The following is a 21099-nucleotide window of genomic DNA, read 5'->3' as shown; positions in this document are numbered from 1 at the left end:
GAAAATACACAATTGCCCCACTAACTCCAATTGCATTTTGCAGATTTCCTCTTTATTCTTGACATTTCTCAACATAATGAAAAAAATCTTCCTTATCTGATTTTCTTTCTCTGTGGCCCTAAATCTCTTCTGTACTTTAGTATGTTGTGTAGTAAAAATAAAGAGTATGTGATTTGGAACGCAGGGCTGATTCAGCCCTTTAAACTTTTACTCAGTAGCTTTTTTTTTTGCCAGGCCGTCTTTCATTAAAGGTGCACTATGCAGTTTCATTGGAGGGGGATTACTTTTACATTTGCAGAGCCTGCAGTTAGTTTACAAAACATATTTACTCTACAAGTTATTCTTAGTATTGAATAACTATATCATCATAAATCAAAACTAAATTATTTTGGGGCACCTGAAACCAAACATGAGAGTAGAATATCTTTGTAAATCAAACTGTGGGCCTTGCTACAACAGTGAAACAGTAACTTTTAAGGTATCTTTCTAATTCTAAACAGTGTTCAAGGGATCTAATTTTACTATGTGGAAAGGTTGTCTATTAATTTATGAGAATGTACCTTAGAAAATGTTCACTTCTCTGACACACCCAAAGTTACAAAGTGCACCTTTAATAATTATGTATTCTTAATGAACTGCCTGTTATATAAAGGTAACATACTTTTTTTTAAATAAAAGTCACTTTGTGCATGTAGACCCCAACAACATCAATGGTACAAGTAAATACACCAGGGACATCATATTATGTAAAAGTTTATTTGAAAAAAATTAATCTGCAATTATGGGGTTGCCTCTGATTTCCCTGCAGTTATCTTGGGCCAGGATGAAATATAGTAATCAAGCAATAATTTGAAACACAAGAAAAAAACAAAACACAAAACAAATTACTTTCAAAACAACCAGAAAACAAACGGTAAGGTAAAAAGCAGCACTTACTTAATGGTCAATAGGCATTTACTACGCATTAACTAACCCTTAATACCGTGTTTTACATATAGCGCATGACACACAACGTTCCTCAGATTTAGCCTCCTAATTTTCCTCTCACCAGAGTCATGCATTTTGCTTTAAAAAAGGCAAAAAAAAAAAACTCTCCCGGTTGGGGATACCCCCGGACCTCCGTAGAAGGGGCGGGATCTCGGATGGCTACTATTTTCACCCAGCTCGGCATTGAAGGCACTTAATAGCATTAACTAACAGTTAAATAATGTACCCTTATTGTAAAGTGTTACCAATCCCGATATCATTTTATAATAATGTTCATTTATACGTCATTCATAGGTCACTAGATAATGATGAAATAATGATTTACAAAACAGTAATATATATTTGTAGATGATTAACTTAGATAGCTTACATTTAGCCCACTACAGCAAACATGTTTCAGTTTTTGGGGGTGTAGGGATGCTGGGGGGCGGGGTGAAGGCAAGCCCAGAAAAAAACTATTTTTCATCAGTTCAGCTTTGAGTCCTTTCTCTCTCAAGCCCAAACGTGATGGCTTGGCTGGCTGGTTTTAATAATATAAAGTCTCTTGAGTGTCCAAAGTTCACCTGATCAACAGGGCCAGTGTCGCCCCGATACCAGCAAATCCAGCAACTGTCATGAATGTGTTCCTCACTGTAGACCCGGGGTCTGCCACTCTGAAGTACTCAACAAATCCATCCTGGAAACACAAGAGTTAAAACAAGAACATTAGTTTGTAACCCTATAGTTAAGTACAGGGGCAAAGGCCAATGCTCACTGGACACGAATGCTTACGGCCTCCACACACATCCTGCGTCTACCTCTGGAGCGCGTCGCCTTACCTTACTGCTGCGTCTCTCGCACTTTTCTCGGACACACATGGAACGTCTCAGCAGCTGCTGCTGCTGCAGCGCTGCTTCTAAAGGCCCTATCTTTCTACATAGAGTTTTCATAGATAATTCCCATTAAAAATTAAGTTCTTTCCTGTCATTTATGATGCATATGATTTATATTGAGTCTAATATTGAGTCTGGACAGTAATCCGTGCGCCCCATTGCCTTTTTTTTTTTTTTTCTTTTTTTAAATTTTCGCTTGTTGGAAGTCTTATTTTGAAAGGGACACACCAGGAAATGGTGAAACTACAGCGAAAGCTGCCGGTATGAAGTCAATATGACTCGCAGCAGAGTATTTCTCTATCAGTTAAAGCAGAGAGACCCGAGAGAGACGCGCGGCTCTCAGAAAAAAATAGGCGAGCCTCCTGAGGTAAAGGGGAGCGTCGCTGCAGACGTGCCTCCGACGTGCATCAGCAGTGCGTCTGAGGTTGGATGTGTGCCCGCTCTAGGTTGATTACACGGTCAGTGACAAAAAGTCAGACGCAGACGCGAGGTAGACGCGCAGTAGAGGTAGGATGTGTGTGGAGGCCGTTAGTTGCACAATGGTAGCACATCAGTGTTTTTTTCTCCTTCAACCCCCACATCCTAAATGCTGTCTCTCAGCTATTCATCAAATGAATTTTATTGGATTTCATTTTTATTATTGTGTCATGCATTAGCATGCCCAGCTCACAAGGGCTTACAAGACACCTTTATAAAACACACAGACAGACCAGAAACCAAAAATAGATGCTAAACAATACTAACATTAACGATATAAAGCATCCTGATGTTTCATCCAGGCTGAAGTAACAAAAGAGGCCAACTTATAAACATTGGAAGTAAACAACCATTCCATCCTGACATCATCATTGCTCCAAAATATTTCAGGGTTTTGAGCGAACAGTTCATTTACAAAAGGTTCTCTTATTTCGTCATAGAAGGGACAATATAAAAGAAAATATATTCATTCACGACTTCCCCTAAATTACAAATTTCACACAGTCTTTATTACTCTTGAGATATTTTTAAATCTTCAAGGCCCAGAGAAAGGATTCCTGTCCTTAACTTAGCAACCATACATCCTTACCCAGGAATTGTTCTTGACCAGCCAGTCTCTCTGTTCGGAAAGCAGATACGAGGAGATTTCTTCCCCCACCATCTCCACAAAGTTGTCCTTGCCGGTCTCCTTCTGATATTGAGATACGGCCGCTCCGAAGGCCACCAGGCTCGCGATTCGACCCCAGTTTGTAGTTCCGTCTGCGAACAGGCTCTGTGCTACCGACCTGACGAACTCTGCATCCCCTCGGTCGTCCAGTGACAGTGTTCTGACCATACCTGGCATGACACAAAATTAAAGGTCTAGGTCAGAAATCAAAATCAAACGTAACAACTACTTTTACAGCATATTCTCAAATTAGTTATACAGAGGATTACTTTTTTTTAATCCCGATAAAGGGTTTTTTAGTGGGAGTTTTTTCTCAGCCGAGCTAAGGGTCTAAGGGCAGAGGGTGTCATACTGTATGGAATGTAAAGTCCACTGAGGCAAATGTCTATTTGTAATATTAGGCTATACAAATAAAACTGATTTGATTTGACAACTTATCACCCGTGCATGTTAAATTGTACATTATATATTTTCACACATATTAGTTCAGTTGCAAAACTGAATGTTAATATTTTAAAGGCATAAATCCCGACCCTTGTTATTCATTCATAAATGGGTTAAGAAAAGTGAAATAAAGCAGGTACAGGCTCATGATACCAAGTTACACCAAAATACCATGCCAGTTATATAGTTTTGTGTCACTACAATCAACTCAGAGCCATTTGCAACATAAAAACAAATATCTCACATATTATTTTCAGATTTTGTGCAGTGTCATAAAAAAAACTCTTCAAAACTTCTCCCAATATCTAAGCAACTGTAGGACATTTGAAATTTGAGAGATTTGAACACACACACACACACACACACACACACACACACACACACACACACACACACACACACACACACACTCTCTCCCTCCACCTACACTTACCATTGTATGCGTATCTGTGTTTCTCCAAAACGCCCTCCACGACTCTCTTCATGGTCGCTAGTGGTTTGCTTTCTTTCCACCGAGACGATTTCGAAAGTCCAGTATGCTCCATCAGAAAACGGGTTATGAGTTGCCTCGTGTCGTTGGCTAGGACTCCATATCCTGCTGGACAACCGGAGTCCTCGCTCTCATCGTCCGACATTTCAATATCCGAATTCATCTCTGAGCAGGGCAGTGAGCCGTCTTCAACTTCGTCATTGTCCTCCCTAAAGGGGTCTGGCTTATCTGAAACAAATCAAGAGTCTTGGATCAGAAATATATCTTGTATTTTGCATTAAGTTACAACAGTATCAACTCATTTTTACAGATAAATTGCATTGAAAATAGTTATAAGAGGATGCCTACTGACTACTGAATGAATTTAAATATTGATGACTTTCATGTCTTGTGGACATCATCCATAGTAGCAAATATTATATTTGTAAAATATTATATTTGATAGTTTTACCAATGACATTATATAATATATTGTTGAGAAAAAAGTTAAAAAACTGAATGTACATCTTTTGTATGCATTAAAAGGCAAAAATACCGAGTTTGTTGTAACTCGTGCATGAATGGGTTAATAGAAGTGAACTAAAGCAAGCTCAGGATTCCTACATCTTTAAGCAAGTTATAGGTTTTCTTTGATAACTTGGTCATTCTAAATGCAATACTACAATGCCACTTAAGACATTGTAACTAATACACACTCCACCTCCACCTACCACTGGTTGCTAGTGGTTCCATCATGTTAATGAGTTGTCTCATCAGGTGTTCGGCTTGGACTTTGGGGTCGTCGTCCTCCCTAAAGGGTTTTAGCTTACCTGAAACAAATCAAGAAATATATCTTGTATTTTGCATTAAGTTACAACAGTATCAACTCATTTTACAGCTTATTTGCACTGAAAATAGTAGAGGATGCCTACTGACTTGCTGTGAACTTTCATATTGTTGACTTTCATGTCTTGTGAGAGTAAGGGTGTATTCACACTGGGAAAGTCCGCTAGTTCACTTGCTTTGGTCCAGACCAAATAGAGTTTAGATTTTTTTTGTTTGGTGTGGTCCACTTTCATATTGCCCCTTTTGCAAGTGAACCAGCATTACGAAGCAAAACCACACGTGATCTGAGGCCATTCATTCATTGGACAGACATTCTGAGGTGGAGAGAAGCAAGCACGAAGTGAAAACTGCGAAATATATAACTGATACGATATGGGGTTAAAAATAATAAATAAATAAATAAATAAATAGGCCTATAAATAAATAAAAAAACATAAAATTATTGTTGTTTCATATGGTTATAATATGTAGGCCTGTGTCAATGTGTGGCTTGTAGCCTACATTGTGAAACATAATATTTACTGTATTTTTGCTGCTGGACGGGCGGCTCGCGAGGAATAGGCTCAAGCTGACACACAGCTGATTTAGCCGTGTGTCAGCTGGGTGTGAGTTTGGCGCAGCTCAGCTCCAAACTGACACAGGGATAGTATTGACGGTCCCGTAACATGGGAAGCAAAATAAAAACACACACTTCATACAAAGCGCAGCGTGAACCTGTTGTCACTGTGTGGGAGACGCTCCCCTCTCCTTCATCTGATCGCTGAACACATCAGCATGTTTACGCGTCCTGTCTATCAAATGTAATATATTCGCTCGTTGCTCCCGGTCAAACCACAACTAATCTTCCCAACAACGGCGACAACAACACTTTCCCATAATGTGAAGCTGACGGCGATTTATTAAAAAAGAAAAGGCACAGTGCTTCCTGCAATTGGGTCGGATCGAGTTCGGCCAAATTCACACCACAAACGAACTGCAGCAGAGTGCGTATGGAAGCGCATCGAGACCACCTCTTCAGCTGGGTCTCGGAGCGTTTGTTTGGTCCGCCCCCGAGTGCGATTGCTGTATTCACACCTGTCTGAAAGATGCGCACCGAAGGCGGAAGTGCACCTGAGTTTGTTTCAACCGAACTAAACACGGCATGTGTGAATACACCCTAAAATTGCATTTACTGATCTAAACAGCTTTTCAAACATGGTGTCTGTGATGACGAATTTAACCTTTCATGCATATTGATCACCACAGTTGTCAGCCATTTAAAAACTATTTACTTTAATTGTAAAGGCATGGGGTTTTTATTTAGTTGCACATCAACCATAGTGTATATCATATTTGTACAAGTTGAGTTTTAGTCACTCGCTGTCATCTCAGCTGCAGCTGCAGCCCCGCTTCTAAAAGCCCTGTCTTTCCACATAGTCTCAGAGTTTTCATAGATGATTCCCATGAATATGAAATTCATCAGGAACATCAGTGAAGCTGCAGAGAAAGCTTCAAGGTGGTTGTTTGTGGATCAAGAGGCTGGGTCGGCCAGGTGAGGGTGTCTGATCTAAGACCCGAAACACCCAATGACCCTGGGTTCATCACTGAGGATGTGTCCAAGCCGCACCATATGCAGTTGGTGTTTCTTATAACCATCAAAGTGAACTAAAGCAGGCTCAGGATTCCTACATCTTGTAGTATGTTATGTTATTTGAGGTCATTCAAAATGCAATACTAGAATACTATTAATAATAACTACGTGTTAATAAAATCCTTCTCCCAATGTCTTGGCAACTTTAAGACATATGAAATATTTATGTAAGACATTGTAACTAATACACACTCCACCTCCACCTACCACTGGTTGCTAGTGGTTCCATCATGGTTATGAGCTGTCTCATCAGGTGTTCTGCTTGGACCTTGGGGTCCTCATCCTCCCTAAAGGGTTTTGGCTTACCTGAAACAAATCAAGAGTCTTGGATCAGAAATGTCTATTTTGCATTAAGTTGCAACAGTATCAACTACTTTTACAGCTAATTTGCACTGAAAATAGTTATAAGAGGATGTCTACTGACTTGCAGTAAACTTACATATTGTTGACTTTCATGTGTTTTGAGAGTAACATGGCTTTTACTGGTCTAAACAGCATTTCAAACATGCCCTGAGCTCCAAATTACATACTCTATTTTTTTCTATTCTACATACTACATCTGACCATAACAGGAATCTATCATGCAGTAGGCATACTAACATACTTATACTTATTTATTTACGTAAACAAAATGGGGGGCGCTCCTGGTGTACTGGTAAGAGCGACCCCCTATAGAGGCTCAGTCCTCAGAAGCAGCAGACCACAGGTTAGAATCCAGCCCGAGGTCATACTCTGCATGTCATTCCCCTCTCTGACTCATTCAATCTCTGTCTCTCCAAACTGTCTAATACAAGCATAAAATGCAGAAATATATATAATAAAAGTAAAAGTATATATATATAGCCTAGTCTATTTTGAATCGCATGCTTTCTTTCTGCCTCATGTCCATCTGCTGGATTCTGGCTTCACAGTGCAAACCCAACTCACTGCCAAGAGAGCTGGATTGACTGGTTGATCCAACTGGGTGTGCACTGTGCAACACGTTCATTCACCAATCAGAAGCTTAAACCCGCCCCTTTCAGTTATAACAATACAATTATTTATTTATTTATACATTTAGTTGTGAATTTATTCATACTTTTATTTATTTAGTTTTTGCCCTTAAAACCCCCCATAAATACACACTCCACTCCACTCCACTCCACCTCCACCTACCACTGATTGCTAGTGGTTTCAACAGGGTTATGAGTTGTCGCAGGTATTTGACCAGGGCTTCGTAGTCGTAGTCAGCGTCTGACATATCCGGCGGGGTAAAGGGATTTGACCTGCGACCCTCCATGTCTTCGTCGCACTTGTCCACCCAAATGGGAGCTTGGATTGTAACCATTCTCGAAGCTTTTCCACAGGTTTCTGTCATATAAAGAGGAGCTGACGGACCGTGGTGAAGCCGGAAGCACAATGAATGCGGAAGCGCCTCGCAGCTTTTTTTTTTTTATATATATATTTTTTTTTATATAATGCTTTATTGAAATTCAAAACATAGCGTATTATATTATAGAATGCCAAAGAAACATTTATGAATGTAGTAATATTTGGTTATTACCATGAGGTTATTATTTAAAAGACATTCAATCTTATTTTTTTTTAGAATTATTCCACACTGGACCGTTTTAAAACAGAAGAGATCTATACTTGTGAATTTTGATGTCAAAGATTTTTGACAAGTCAAAAGTCACTATTTTGAAGTGGATTTATTTATGTTTAGGAGGAACTGGACATTTTTGATTGAGTTGTACAAATACTTTTCGACATGCCTCCTTTTAGTCTTGCTGCCAAAACTGTTGTACGAATCTTATTATCCCTATTTAGAAGGGAAAAGGTCTTAAGTATAATTATTTTGTCTTTTGCAGGTTTAAAATGTATTTAATTATGCCTTGTTTCATTGTTGTAATTCATTCCTTATTGTTAATACATTAATTTAATATCTGGAATTGTAAAGTTTTGATTTCTTCCCAAAAATGTTTGTAAAAATTGTCCGTTATTCAATCCAGACCTGGTGAACTGTCCAGGGCTATGTTTTTAACAATTCAATAAAATGCATCAATTCTCAAATTTTCCTCACTAAAATAAATTAGGAATCACATTAAAAAAAATATTATTTGGCATTTTGTTTTGAGAAAGACGACTATGTATAGAGGTTCCTATAAAGAACCATTTTTTTTTTCTCTACTGGCTTACCAAACACAATTCAGCCTCTTACACCTTTGACTCTGGACCTTGTTCACATTACAGTCCATTTGTGCATGTATTCATCACATGGTAAAAGTAACCACACCAGAAACATCGTATTAATGTAAAAGTTTATTTCAAATACTGACAAAAATCCTCTCACCGACTCCCACACAACTGAAACATTCCAACAAAGTACTCCGGTACTTTCTGAAGTCTTAAAATCATTACTGTGTTCTCCAGTCATCCTCTTTTATTTATCATGTAAACCCATATTGTTTTTCTTTATATATATATATATATTTCCTTGGAAGCAATTATAGGGTTGCCTCTGATTTCCCTGCAGTTATCTTGGGCCAGGATGAAATATAGTAATCAAGCAATAATTTGAAACAAAAAACAAAACAAAAAATACTTTTAGAAACAACCAGAAAACAAACGGTAAGGTAAAAAGCAGCACAAAAGTACTTCAGAGCACACACAGCCTGTCGTTTCTGTATACATTCTTTCTGGCACGTAGTTATAATAATAGTTTAACGATAGACACCCTGTGTGTGTTGGGTTCTTTGAAACGTATACCCTGCTATTTCCTCTCGTCGAACCGCTCCGTGCAAAGCCTAGCATCAAGTAGCATTCAAGAACTCATGTCCACTGTGGTTTCAAATGACTTTTTGTAGCTTATTCGTCCATTTAATTAATCCATCTTATAAAGCACAAAACTGCAGGCGTTTTTCTTAAACACAATATGATGCTAAATGGTCAGTTCATGCCTGTCAAAAGTGACAATAAGTGTTCCAGACTTTTCTATTGCGAAACCACAAAAGTTGAATCAACAATGCACCATTTAAAAAATTAAGCGGTAGAATTTTACAACTTTTCAAAACATTCAACTGAACGGACTTGGCCACAGGAGCTCATAAGGAAACAGAGATACAGGTGAAACTCATTATTAGAATATCACGGAAAATGAATTGGAACCGAGGCAAGAATTCATGCAAAAGGGGCCCACAACAAGTACTGAGTACATGTGCATGATTATACTTTATAGAGGGCCGACATTTCTGTATTTAAAATCCTTTTTTTTATTGATTTCATGTATTATTCAAATTTTCTGAGATTTTGAATTTGGGGTTTTCATAAGCTGTAAACCATAATAATCAAAATGATAACAGACAAAGGCTTGAAATATCTCACTTTGCATGTAATGAGTCTATATAATATATTATTTTCACCTTTTAAGTTGAATGAATGAACTTTGGCACGATATTCTAATTTTTCCGAGTTTCACTTGTACTTGGGGGGAGAAGGGAGCTGGACAGTTTGTTCTTTATACAGCAGGGTATCATCATTACGATTTGTCTTTGACGGAATCAGCAGCATTTTTACACATATTTCCATATGATACAGATTCACATAAGCCTCTGCAATTCACTAAGAGAGAGAGCAGAGGTAATAGTGTCACAACTGAAAAGGAGGGAGGAACCATTTAGTCAGAGAATAGGCTATGAGAGAATGAAAAAATAAAAAAACACACAAAAATCCCTTTTCCCTTAGATGTCTATTTACAATGGCTGGGAGAGAGCAAAGCAGAGCATTCATACACCATAACATTAACATACATACAGGTCAGTTCTCTCTCAAACCCCACTGCAAATTTGACACATTTGAATGAAAAAAACAAGTGAGGTGGTGGAGTATGTGATAGTACATGCACCCTAGTATCATCTAGCCTACATGGTGGAGTGTGTGTGTGTGTGCGCGTGCGTTTCTGAAGGTTCCCTGAAGCACTATAATACAGTTCAGTTTTCTTGAATGTGTGTGGACACTAGCACACACATGCAAACTCTACTGCAGAGTTTGTTGATCACAATATTTCGCCTTTTGAAAGAGGTCAAACCACATTAAAGGTGCACTATGCCGTTTCATGGGAGGGGATTTGTTTACATTGGCAGAGCCTGCAAAACAGCCTGTAAACAATGGTGAAACAGTTACTTTTCCGGAAGCTTTTCTAACTTCAAACAGTGTTCCGGGGATCACATTTTCCTGTGAGTAAAGTTTGTTTATTCAGTTATGAGAATAAACCTTTGAAAATGTTCACTTCTCTGACACACCCAAAGTTACATAGTGCACCTTTAAGAGACGTGAAATGGAGCTGCACACTTGGCCCCCTCCCTAGATGCTATACAATCTCTCTCTGCTCTGCCAAGTGTAGCAGTGAGCGTATCCTTATGGCATGCAGTGTGCGTATCCTTATGGCATGCAGTGTCCCCACTTTAAGCACCAGAAGATGATCCTGGTGTTATCAGGTTGCCTGCTGTTTACCCTCTTGACACCCAAGATCAGCCCCGGTGGTGCGTAGTCAGATTTTGGGAGGAAAAAACAGATTGATCTATGGGGGCAATGGTAGTAGATATTGGGCTATGCTCCAGCTAAGGTCTAAGGGATAGAAATAAGTAGTATCATTTCACTAAATTAGTGTTTCAGAAGTCTGCAAAAATGTCAAGGGAACCACTATGTTACGATATTTATTCTGAAAGTGTCAAACAACATGCTTTGGTCAGTCCTAAATGTCTGAAAACAAGTTTCGCTGGACATGTGCCACTGCTGGGCACAACTATTAAGGCTCTCACTGTAGTTAGTTACTTCAGTCTTTTCTACTGGGCTTCTTGAGATCAGATACAGCCATCTTGTCAAAATGCAATTGTTGACGTGTGACACTGAGATGCCAACATCAAGCAGTGTCTAGATTTGTATTTCAAGGCTTTATCGGGATAGTGAGTTAAATCACTTTTCTAAAACATCCATGAAACACTATGTGAGCTCTGTCCAAAAAGCAAGCAAACTGTCAGGGCTTTAATCCTAGGACATAAGTCCATTTAGCACTAGTATTTCTCTTAGGCATTTGAGCTGGACTGGTCCTAACAGAGCCAAGCTTATCACTAATTATAAACTTGTTTGACTATTATTTACAAAAGCATATACTCTACGCCAGGCCAGGGTACTTCAAAGCCCTCCACCCATCCCCCCAAAAAATATTTTTAGGCTGATGATAGTAAACACACATCTTGATGCAACAGCAAACCAAACTAAGACTGGACTCAAGAGATTGGCAGGGTTCCCAGCCATTACAAATAATACAAGGATGTAGTCAGCTGGCTGTAGCGTAACTGGAGTGTGTGTGTGTGTGTGTGTGTGTGTGTGTGTGTGTGTGTGTGTGTGTGTGTGTGTTTGTGTGTGTGTGTTTGTGTGTGTGTGTTTGTGTGTGTACATGGATTGTCAGGACAGCAAACAGGAAAATAGTTTAAGGAAGTGTGACTGTGTGGACTTGTGAGGGCTTGGTGCATTTGCTTTGATACCTCCTGCTAACACTAAGCAGATGCTGCACTCCTGTATAAAAAAAATTGTCTTTTTCAACACGTTACAATCATGCAGCATATTTAAAGTGAACAGGATTAAAAGCAACATGAAAAGGAGGGGGGAAAAAAGTCGCTTTTCGAAATCCCTGTTTTGGCTGAGCTGTAGCTGACGACCTAGGGGTTTTGTTCGATGAATAGCGTGCAGATGGCAAGATCGAGGGAAGCCGCCATTTCCCAAATATACGGTGTCAAGGAACGCTAAATAACTCATATGCTAATCAGCCACCCCTCCCTTACAGATTTTGGTATGCAAGCGATTATTCACCTGGGCCTACTACATATTCCCGCGTGAATAGGGTACATGAATGAGCATGTTGCGAATCACGGGTCCTAACTCCCTTATCACACACATTATTTTGGTGTCATTTCGGATGCAAAAAAAAGTAAGACATTTTTTTTAACAAAAGTATACTGATACAAACTACAAAGTGCATTAACTCACCCACATAATCCAAACCCCTTTGCCCATTGATCACACACACACACACACCTACAGTGATGCATCTTGGGACATTTGAAAAAACCAAGACAAAAGGGCAGCGGCAGAGCTGTGCATTGTGGGAAGGCAATAGAAGGTTGCAACCTTCAAACGGGCCTTATAAGGGGCTTCCATACCTCCCACCCACATACAAGCAAAATGGAGTTTTTTAACTGATAGGACTCTGCATGTTAAAGCCAGTAGTGGTGCCTGGGGCTGTAAAGGGTGGACCAGGGGGGGAAGAGGGGAGAGGGAGATATGGGTCAAGTTTAGGCATGGGCCGATATAACCGGTTTCACGGTATAGCCTACTGCGCAGTTTGAAAAAGTAAGGTTTCAAAAATACTATTATTTTTTCCGTCATATTGTTCCAAGGTAGTAAAGCATTAGGATGTTAACGCACAAGTTTATTATTGTTCAGAATATTATCAGCATAACTTTGGCTTAAAGATAATGTTTAGAAAGTGTGTGAATGTCTCTAAAAGCCTATTTGAGCTGCTAACTTAAGCTTTTCTTTAAATTTGGTTTAGAATAATTAATTTGTAATTAAATGTATTATGCTATCATACACATTTATTACTGTCAGAACATTCCTCATGTTGTTTAAAAATAAAAAGCCTAACCCTTAAAACAATTACCCATACATTTCAAAACAACACATTTGAGAGCTGTAAACGCAATACCATGACACCGTGAAACCGTGGTATATTTAAGGCTAATCATACCTTCAGAATACCTTACCGGCCCATGCCTAGTTAAGGAGGGAGGGTTTTTGAACGGAGGCCCCAGGGGGTATTTGAGTGGGTTGCTTCTGTTAGCATCTGGTGAAGGCTAGCCGGCTAGCTTGCTGGTGACCAAAGAGGATTTTCTCGGTGGCAGGTCCTGTGGTGTGGGGATGTGGTCTCCCGTCACCAGGCTGTTCTTATCGGGCCCGGCCACCGGAAGCTGCTTGTTCTTCATCTTAGCTTTGGCCATGTTGTAGTCGCCCGAGTCAAAGTACTTTTGCTGTGTGAGGAAAGAGAGAGAGGATAAATGTTAAAAGCTTTAGAGATGGGTGCTCCGGTGGCGTAGTGGATAGAGCGCGTACCATATTAGCTCCGGCCTTCGTTGCAGTGGTCGCGGGTTTGAGTCCGACCCGTGGACCTTTACTGCAGGTCATCCCCCCTCTCTCTCTCTGTCTCCCCATTTCAACTCCTTACTATCTAATAAAGCTTAAAAACGGCGAAAAAATAATCCTTGAAAACAAAAAGCTTTGTGCAGAGATCAATTCACCAGAAAAAAAGAAAAGTCTGCTCTATGATTCTGTTAACTTTTTGAATCCCTCATCCTGTCATGATGTTCACTCTGGGAGTTACAGTATCTCATGATTAAGTGTTCTGCAGTTTCACTCAGTCGACCCCCTCCGCCCGCCTCGGCTACGCCTACTCCGAGTCAGTGATTTCCCACAATGCCTTTCACCAGATCTCCAGAGGTGGAAGTTCTCTGTAGCATAAACACAGCGCGTGTAGGTGGAGAGACGGCAACAGTTTCCCCACACGAAGAAGAGTAATACATGAGAAAGAACTCTGCTGTTGTGTGCTATGCAGTTCAAATACAAACACATTTTTAAAGTTACAGTTGAACACGTTGCTGTATTACACATGACACTGGTGTGGTTGCATTGCATTCTGGTCCACTGAGGTTCAGTCGGTGGAGAAATTATTTTTCTCTCTGCTTCAATGGACTAAACCCGGTGGGATTGTTGAATTATTATGGTTGGGCTCCAAAATGGCAGCTCTTGATAGAAGGCCTCGCTCTTTGGATGTGAGGGACATGTAATGTTTATCAATCCAGTAGTGAAGTGTATAACAAAAAAAGTTTGTACAACATAACTTCATTGCAGTAATATAGACATCTAGGCTACGTTCCAATAACCCTTACTTTCTGCTATTTAGTATGGTAAAAGTCTTGTTGTCAGATTTAGCATGCTTAAAAATACCCTGATGTCTACTATATCCGGCCAAGATTTTTTGTGTTGAAATCAGCATGCTTTTTGGGCGATTCTGACCCATAATCCAGTGCGCACCTGAAGTGACGTCACATGGACTGAGCCTCCGTATGAAAACAAGCAGGGATGCGACAGATATAAAAGCAAGAGGCAAGATCAAGACACGATGTTATGATGAAATAAATAAGTAAAAGTATGTCCAAATTGTATGTGTACTCTACTGCATACTAACTAAAATGTTTTTATGGTCAGATGTACTATGTAGAATAGAAAAAAGAAAGAAAGAGTATGCCATTTGGAACGCAGCCTATATTAGGTCAGTTAAGTGCAAAATCTAGGTTGATGATTCGTATTAACAGTCGGCGTAGATTCAGGCCAAATATCTCACTCCAATGTACTTCTATTACGTTTGCCAAACAGTCACTGAAATAGTCATACATCTCAGTATTAGACACACAAGGTAGATCCGATTCGACTGAGAAAGTCCCAAGGCGGGGACAGCCCTAGTTTTCAGTGACAGCAGTGTGAGTGTATTGCAGAGCTTGACTGATGATCACAGTACAAAAATCCACTGGACCAGATAGCTGAAAACCTGCATTTCACTGAGAGTTCACACCAAGTGAACCATGTTACTGTATGTAGGATCAGGTAGGGACATGGGGGGTTTGCTGATAGAAAAATGGCTAGTGTGATGATTGCATGTTGACCAGGTTTTAAAGCTTAAGTGCGTAACTTTTTCATATGAATGAATGTCGGTTAAATTAAAGCAATTGTCAAACGAGTTGACTAAGCCTATCAGCTACACAAAACTCAGTCTGTATTTCTCAGTATGGCAGCGTTTACAAACTGATCTTGCCCGCCTGACACTGGTGCAGGAGCTCAGTAAAATCCCAATAAGCCCCCCCCCCCTCCCCCTGGACGTACAGCAGAAGGTATAAAATCCATGTGCGATCACCAAAGGCCTACCTCATGTAGATGCACCGACGGTGTTCTTAAAAATACTCAGAATTCCTTATAGGGGCAACAGAAGTTACGCACTATAGCTTTAACAGTCTTGTTACACATACCCCTTTCTGTAGTCTCTTCATGAGGAAGTCTGAGCCCCCAGGTTTCTGTCCCAGGGCGGGGTACTTGGCCTTCAGTTTGGCCTCTTCTGTCTTCACGGGGTTTGCATTCTTCTCCTGGGCGTCCTGTGGAGACAATAACAAACAGACATGAACACAAAAACAAAGATGGCCCCCCCTTTCAAAGAGTAAGCAGAAAAGTCAAGAGAGTTTAGTCAAAACAGGAACAGCTGCTTTTTGAACCAGGCACTGATTTATGGTCAACCAACAATTCCACCTAAATTCCTGCAGTAAAGTCTAACGTGGTAAACAAAGCAAATTCACTCTTCAAAAAATGCAAAACCTCAACTAAACCCCTAGAATCTCTGCTGTGAAAAGGGCTAATAAAAAACTGTGCCAATGATCGAGGGAACTGAAAATGTATTATGATAGCATGAGTCACAGAATGAGTGTTTTTGCCAGAGAAAACAAAGCTTGGTACAAATAGAATGGAAACACAAAGGTCTTAATGATTTTTTTGTAAGCTTGCATTGATAACTAACAATTAAATCCATACAGGAATCATGTTTAGGAGGATGTTGTGCACATCAGAAGCATGTGTGTCTCTAAAGCTAAAGCTATGAAGAATAAACTCTGATCCAAACACGTCTATACGCATGCCCTCTTCTTTAGGACATGTAATATGTGGGCGACTGTGGCTCAGGTGGTAGAGAGGGTCGGCCGATGATCAAAGGGTTGGAGGTTCGATCCCCGCCCTGCCACCTGTGTCATAGTTGTTGTGTCCTTGGGCAAGACACTTCACCCACCTTGCCTCGTGTGAATGTCGATAGTTAGCCTGCTATCGGTGTATGAATGTGTGTGTGAATGGTAACGTGTAAATGGGAACAGGTCTCCCTTGCAAAAGAGTCTTCGGACTCAATGGGATATACCTGTACAGTGTTTCCCCTACCATTATACAGGCCTGGCGGGCCCGCCAGGCCAACGGGACCCCCCGCCAGGCCAACAGCTGCCCAAAAAAAAAAAAAAAAAAAAAAATGTAAAAAAAAAAAAAAAAATGTAAAAAAAAAATCTTTTTTTTTTTTTTTTTTTTGTCTGCGCTACGCCGCGCGATGCACGTGTGCATTCAGAGCGCACATGTCAAACAGGGAAACTGACGAGAAAGAACCTTCCTTTATAGGTCCATGGTATAGGCTACACTGGAGATATTTAGGACTCAGTAACAGGGAGTTGAACAGGAAAAAGTGATGAGCAAAACTTAGAAAGTTAAAGTCGCTACGTCGCCATGGCAACCAATCTGTATCAACAGCTGAGACAGCGCAGCAAGTTATCTTGAAAACAGCAGGCTATAGTAGCCCTACAAGCTTTATTTTTTGGTATTTTCAATGCTACTTTATTTTTATGTTTTAAATTGAGAACTAGGCTACATGAAATATAATGGGTCGGAATACAAAATGTTGCTTATTTTGCACACATTTTGATTGATAGGCTAATCATGATGTGTAGCCTAGGTTAATTCATTTATTTTAAATTAATATTTGATAAATTAAAGAAAATGTTTCATGATCCAGATTATTCCAGAAATTAATACTAGACAGGATATACCTGTCTATATTAGGTCTTCGTGTTTATTGTATTTTATTTTCATATCTGTGTTTTTCTTCAATAGTTTATATGGCTTGTTTCTCCAAATTATTCCATAAAATTGTTTTAGGCAGGACATATGACAGCTGTTTACAGAGCAAAAAAAATAAAATCAGATTTAGCTTCTCAAAGTGCACCAGTTTGATGCATTTAACTTAAAAAAGGTAAAGGTTTTCTTCCGCAGGGGCATGCCCCAAGACCCCACTAGAAGGTCCATTCTCCCCCAGCAGTCTCAAAAAATCCTGAGGGAAACACAAAATGTACAAACGTACCGAATGTGAAGGCATAACCCTATGCCCTGATTTGTAGCGGGCTGTCAAAAGAGGCTCATTCATAATACAGTTAGTTTTGGTCAATTTCTACTACAAATTTGGTACGCACGCCGCGCGCATACTCTTTATCAGCTTTTACCACCGGGCCTAAGAACAATTCTAGGGGAAACACTGCCTGTATAAATAAAGGTTAAAAAAAAAAAAAAAAAACATCAGTAGGAGCATCCCACACATTACATAACTTGAAGAACAATTTGTGCTTACAATGAAACTCTAAAACGTTGATATAATTGCTAAATCATACATTTGTACATGTTGTTAACGTGGCCATAACAAACCTTGTTTTTTTTACGTCATCTTGTATATGCTTTAGTTTCAATAAAGAACAATGTTTACAGGAAATATTTATGTTAATGTGAATTGAATGAAGAAATGTATTTTCATGTCAAAATAAGACAAAAAATGTTTTGTTATATACGTAGTTCACAAATAAGCAGAACAAAATGAATAGCCTTTTACAACATATATTCTATTATCCATTATCGACGTGCCCGAAAAGGTGTGGGAAGAAGTTAGTATAAAAAAGGAATTCATTAATTGCGGGTTTTTTATTTTTATTTTGAAGAAATTCTGTGATTTGAGTTGAAACAATAACTTGACAACGGTTTTTGCAGTTGTTGCGACACTAGGAGTGGTTAGGGAAGAGAAGCATTGGTGTGGAAATGTGTCCAGACAAACAGGTATATGTGCTGCTACTGCTTTAGACTAACACTAGCCAAACTGGTCAGATGGCAGTCATTCATTAGATGTTGAGCCCCAGTAATGTGGGTCAACTGGCGGCCACACCTTGTTTGTGTACATAGTGTGGATCAGGTGTTTTGAATGTATGTACTACAGCTAACACACTCTTAAAAGTGGAGTCGGTGATTCTGGAGAATGCTTCTTGTCAAAATCACTTTTTCTAAGTGAAAATATCCTAAAAGATTTGTTTCCTGTCATTATGTGTGAGGTTAAAAAAAATCCAATGTTAATACACAGCCTAGGGTATGTAAATGGGTATGTAAACAAAGGGGGCACACCACAGCAATATGCCCATTTACAGAGACTAGGCTGTGTATTAACACTGGGATGTACACACAGTACACAGTACAGACATGAGGAGAAATTGACAAAAAGCATTCTCCAGAATCGCTGACTGCACCTTTAAGGCCATTGAAGAGCTGCCTTCACATACACTTGGAGAGAGCAGCACAGACCTACTTCCCCCCCCCCCCCCCACACACACACACACACACACACACACACGGACAGGACACCCAGCCTGCAAAGCTTGCTGGGGCAGGGACAAAATGTGACTCAGTGGGACACAGAAGAAGCTGATGAACAAATTCCTTTTCGGAGGAGGCCGGGGCCGGGCGTACGTGTGGCAGCGAGTCAGTGTGCTGCTAACTGCTTATTCACTCGGGTTCACCACCAGATATTTATGAGCTGCTATATTCGGAGCCAATGCAGAGAAACTGCAGAATCACAGAACGCTTTGTGCAACTCTATCAGTTTTAAACTGTGCAGAAAGAGTAAGAACCCTGTTTAGTATAGCGTCTCAAACTACGCTTGACTAAAGACTTATCCACACTATATGATGATACATAATAATGCTGGTTCTGCCTGTTCCTGAATCTGAATCACACTTCAGTGGGTGAAAGAGTATTCAATTGGACCGTTAAAGGTGGAGTCAGCAATTCTGGAGAATGCTTTTTGTTAAAATTACTTTTTTTTAAATCTGTGAATATCTCCTCCATGATCCGCTACCTGTATGTAGTGCGTGCGCTAAATATGAAAATTCAGTGTTATTATTACACAGCCTAGGCTCTGTGAACTGATATGTAAACAAAGGGGGGCTGCATAGCTAACAACATACCAGTTTACAGAGCCTAGGCTGTTTATTAACACTTTTTTCAGCGCACACAAAGTACGGACAGGTAGTGGCGGGCCGTGATGAGATATTCACCGATTTTGACAACAAGCGTTCTCCAGAATCGCTGTCTCCATCTTGAATGCTTTGGTGGGCAAAACACTTGGCACAGTAACCGCTGACTCAATTCACTGTCTGCAACTTACGTCTTATTGTGCACTCGTGAAAACAAGCAGGTTTTTCAACAGAAGTGTGCCTTACAAACGTCTAACCTGCCAATCAGGTGCTTGTGATAGATAGATAGATAGATAGATAGATAGATAGATAGATAGATAGATAGATAGATAGATAGATAGATAGATAGATAGATAGATAGATAGATAGATACTGTTTTGATCTATGGGGAAATTCTGACAATATCTGTCAGCTGTATACAGTTTTTCATAGATGTACATTCCTCTTGCTATTGTTGTATGGTCTGTTTACATATGCAGGATGAAGACTGCAGGTCATTTTGTGCAATACATAAAAGTGTAGGCTACTGGCTGAAATCACCTAAAGGCCTATGGTGTTATGACTGTATTTTTTTAGACTATTCAGGATAGACCAATGAGGCCTGAGCTACCGTGTGGACACAACAAGGTAAGGGACGAGACACAAGTGACACACACGCAAGGTGTTCTCTATGTGAGCTGGCATTGCTACTGTAAATAAATAATTATACAAACATTCTCAGCATCATAGCTGCATATGACTTCCACAGGACCTTCTCCTGCCTTGGTGCAGCGCTGAGATCACACACACACACACACACACACACACACACACACACACACACACACACACACACACACACACACACACACACACACACACACACACACACACACACACACACACACACACACACACACACACACACACACACACACACACACACACACACACACACACACACACACACTGCATCTCACTTGTGCTACCCATAGACTGTATATCGGTGCAAACTGGTGTTAGCCACTTCTAGCACGACTTCTAGCTGTAGCTTTCTCGCCAACAACATCAAGACAGAGTCAAGGGGGCCACACAACCCACCTGTTTTTCGTCCTCGTAGTCCACCTGCGTGTCCGAGTCCAGGTTTTCTGTCGACATTTTGTGCACGTGATAGACAATCGAATGTCTCGGTCGCCCTGACAACTCAAAAGAGATATAAAAACGAGGTACTGTTTGCTGTACCTGTACTGAATCCAAACCTCCTTTTCTGGACACGACTGCTGCTCCCCAACAAAAATGGCGTAACGAGATGTGACATCACCGCTGTGTGTATGTGAAGGGGGGCGGGCCTTCTTTTGATTGACATATACAGTAACCAATAGACGAGCGGCAATAGTGTAAGAACAGCCAATGGGATTCCTCTGTAAGTGATTGACAGGTCCCGTGTCCAATGAAGGAACAGAATGGGGTCTGGGGGCGGTGCGATGGCCTCACTGCATCAACACTGCTTTTCTTTTTTTATTCAAAGTTTTTAAAAGACAAAACCTACAAAACAGGCGTTTTATCAGAAGTATTTTTATTTTATTCTATTCTAAGCAGCATACCTGAGAAATAAAATAAAATAACAACAACCAACTTGTCATAAAACCTTAAGAATATAATAAAACTAATTAAAAATTTAATTTATTTAAAATACATTTTCATATTTTATAAGAAATTAATTCTCATTTATTTATCTCTTGATTAATTGCTTATTGACAAACTGACTGACTGTA

At 40.0% G+C, this 21099-nt stretch overlaps 2 protein-coding genes across 2 annotated transcripts; both read right to left on the bottom strand.

The window, feature by feature from the left end:
- Positions 1 to 288: 288 nt before the first annotated feature.
- LOC307259378 (induced myeloid leukemia cell differentiation protein Mcl-1 homolog) lies at positions 289 to 7768 on the bottom strand. The gene is made up of 6 exons (XM_080039195.1): positions 7548 to 7768; positions 6600 to 6698; positions 4648 to 4746; positions 3881 to 4165; positions 2926 to 3173; positions 289 to 1663 (listed from the first exon to the last, which is right to left on the bottom strand). Exons 1-6 carry the CDS (start codon positions 7747 to 7749, stop codon positions 1547 to 1549), a joined length of 1050 nt encoding a protein of 349 aa, XP_079895321.1. The 5' UTR covers positions 7750 to 7768; the 3' UTR covers positions 289 to 1546.
- A 947-nt stretch (positions 7769 to 8715) lies between these two features.
- ensab (endosulfine alpha b) lies at positions 8716 to 20607 on the bottom strand. The gene is made up of 3 exons (XM_080039750.1): positions 20426 to 20607; positions 15509 to 15631; positions 8716 to 13459 (listed from the first exon to the last, which is right to left on the bottom strand). Exons 1-3 carry the CDS (start codon positions 20480 to 20482, stop codon positions 13286 to 13288), a joined length of 354 nt encoding a protein of 117 aa, XP_079895876.1. The 5' UTR covers positions 20483 to 20607; the 3' UTR covers positions 8716 to 13285.
- Between the last annotated feature and the right edge of the window lie 492 nt (positions 20608 to 21099).

Source organism: Ammodytes marinus (genome assembly GCF_949987685.1).
Source record: "Ammodytes marinus genome assembly, chromosome: 13".
Classification (NCBI taxonomy): Eukaryota; Metazoa; Chordata; class Actinopteri; order Uranoscopiformes; family Ammodytidae; genus Ammodytes; species Ammodytes marinus.
This window is presented reverse-complemented; position numbering and strand designations above follow the sequence as displayed.

Excerpts from the sequence above, each read along its gene's own strand:
- LOC307259378 (XM_080039195.1), bottom strand. The coding sequence starts at position 7,749 with ATGACAGAAACCTGTGGAAAAGCTTCGAGAATGGTTACAATCCAAGCT. Across the intron at positions 6,699-7,547 it reads GAAACCACTAGCAATCAGTG|GTAAGCCAAAACCCTTTAGG; the intron begins GTAGGTGGAGGT and ends GATTTGTTTCAG. Across the intron at positions 4,747-6,599 it reads GGAACCACTAGCAACCAGTG|GTAAGCTAAAACCCTTTAGG; the intron begins GTAGGTGGAGGT and ends GATTTGTTTCAG.
- ensab (XM_080039750.1), bottom strand. The coding sequence starts at position 20,482 with ATGTCGACAGAAAACCTGGACTCGGACACGCAGGTGGACTACGAGGAC. Across the intron at positions 15,632-20,425 it reads ACTACGAGGACGAAAAACAG|GACGCCCAGGAGAAGAATGC; the intron begins GTGGGTTGTGTG and ends TTGTCTCCACAG. Across the intron at positions 13,460-15,508 it reads TGAAGAGACTACAGAAAGGG|CAAAAGTACTTTGACTCGGG; the intron begins GTATGTGTAACA and ends TTCCTCACACAG.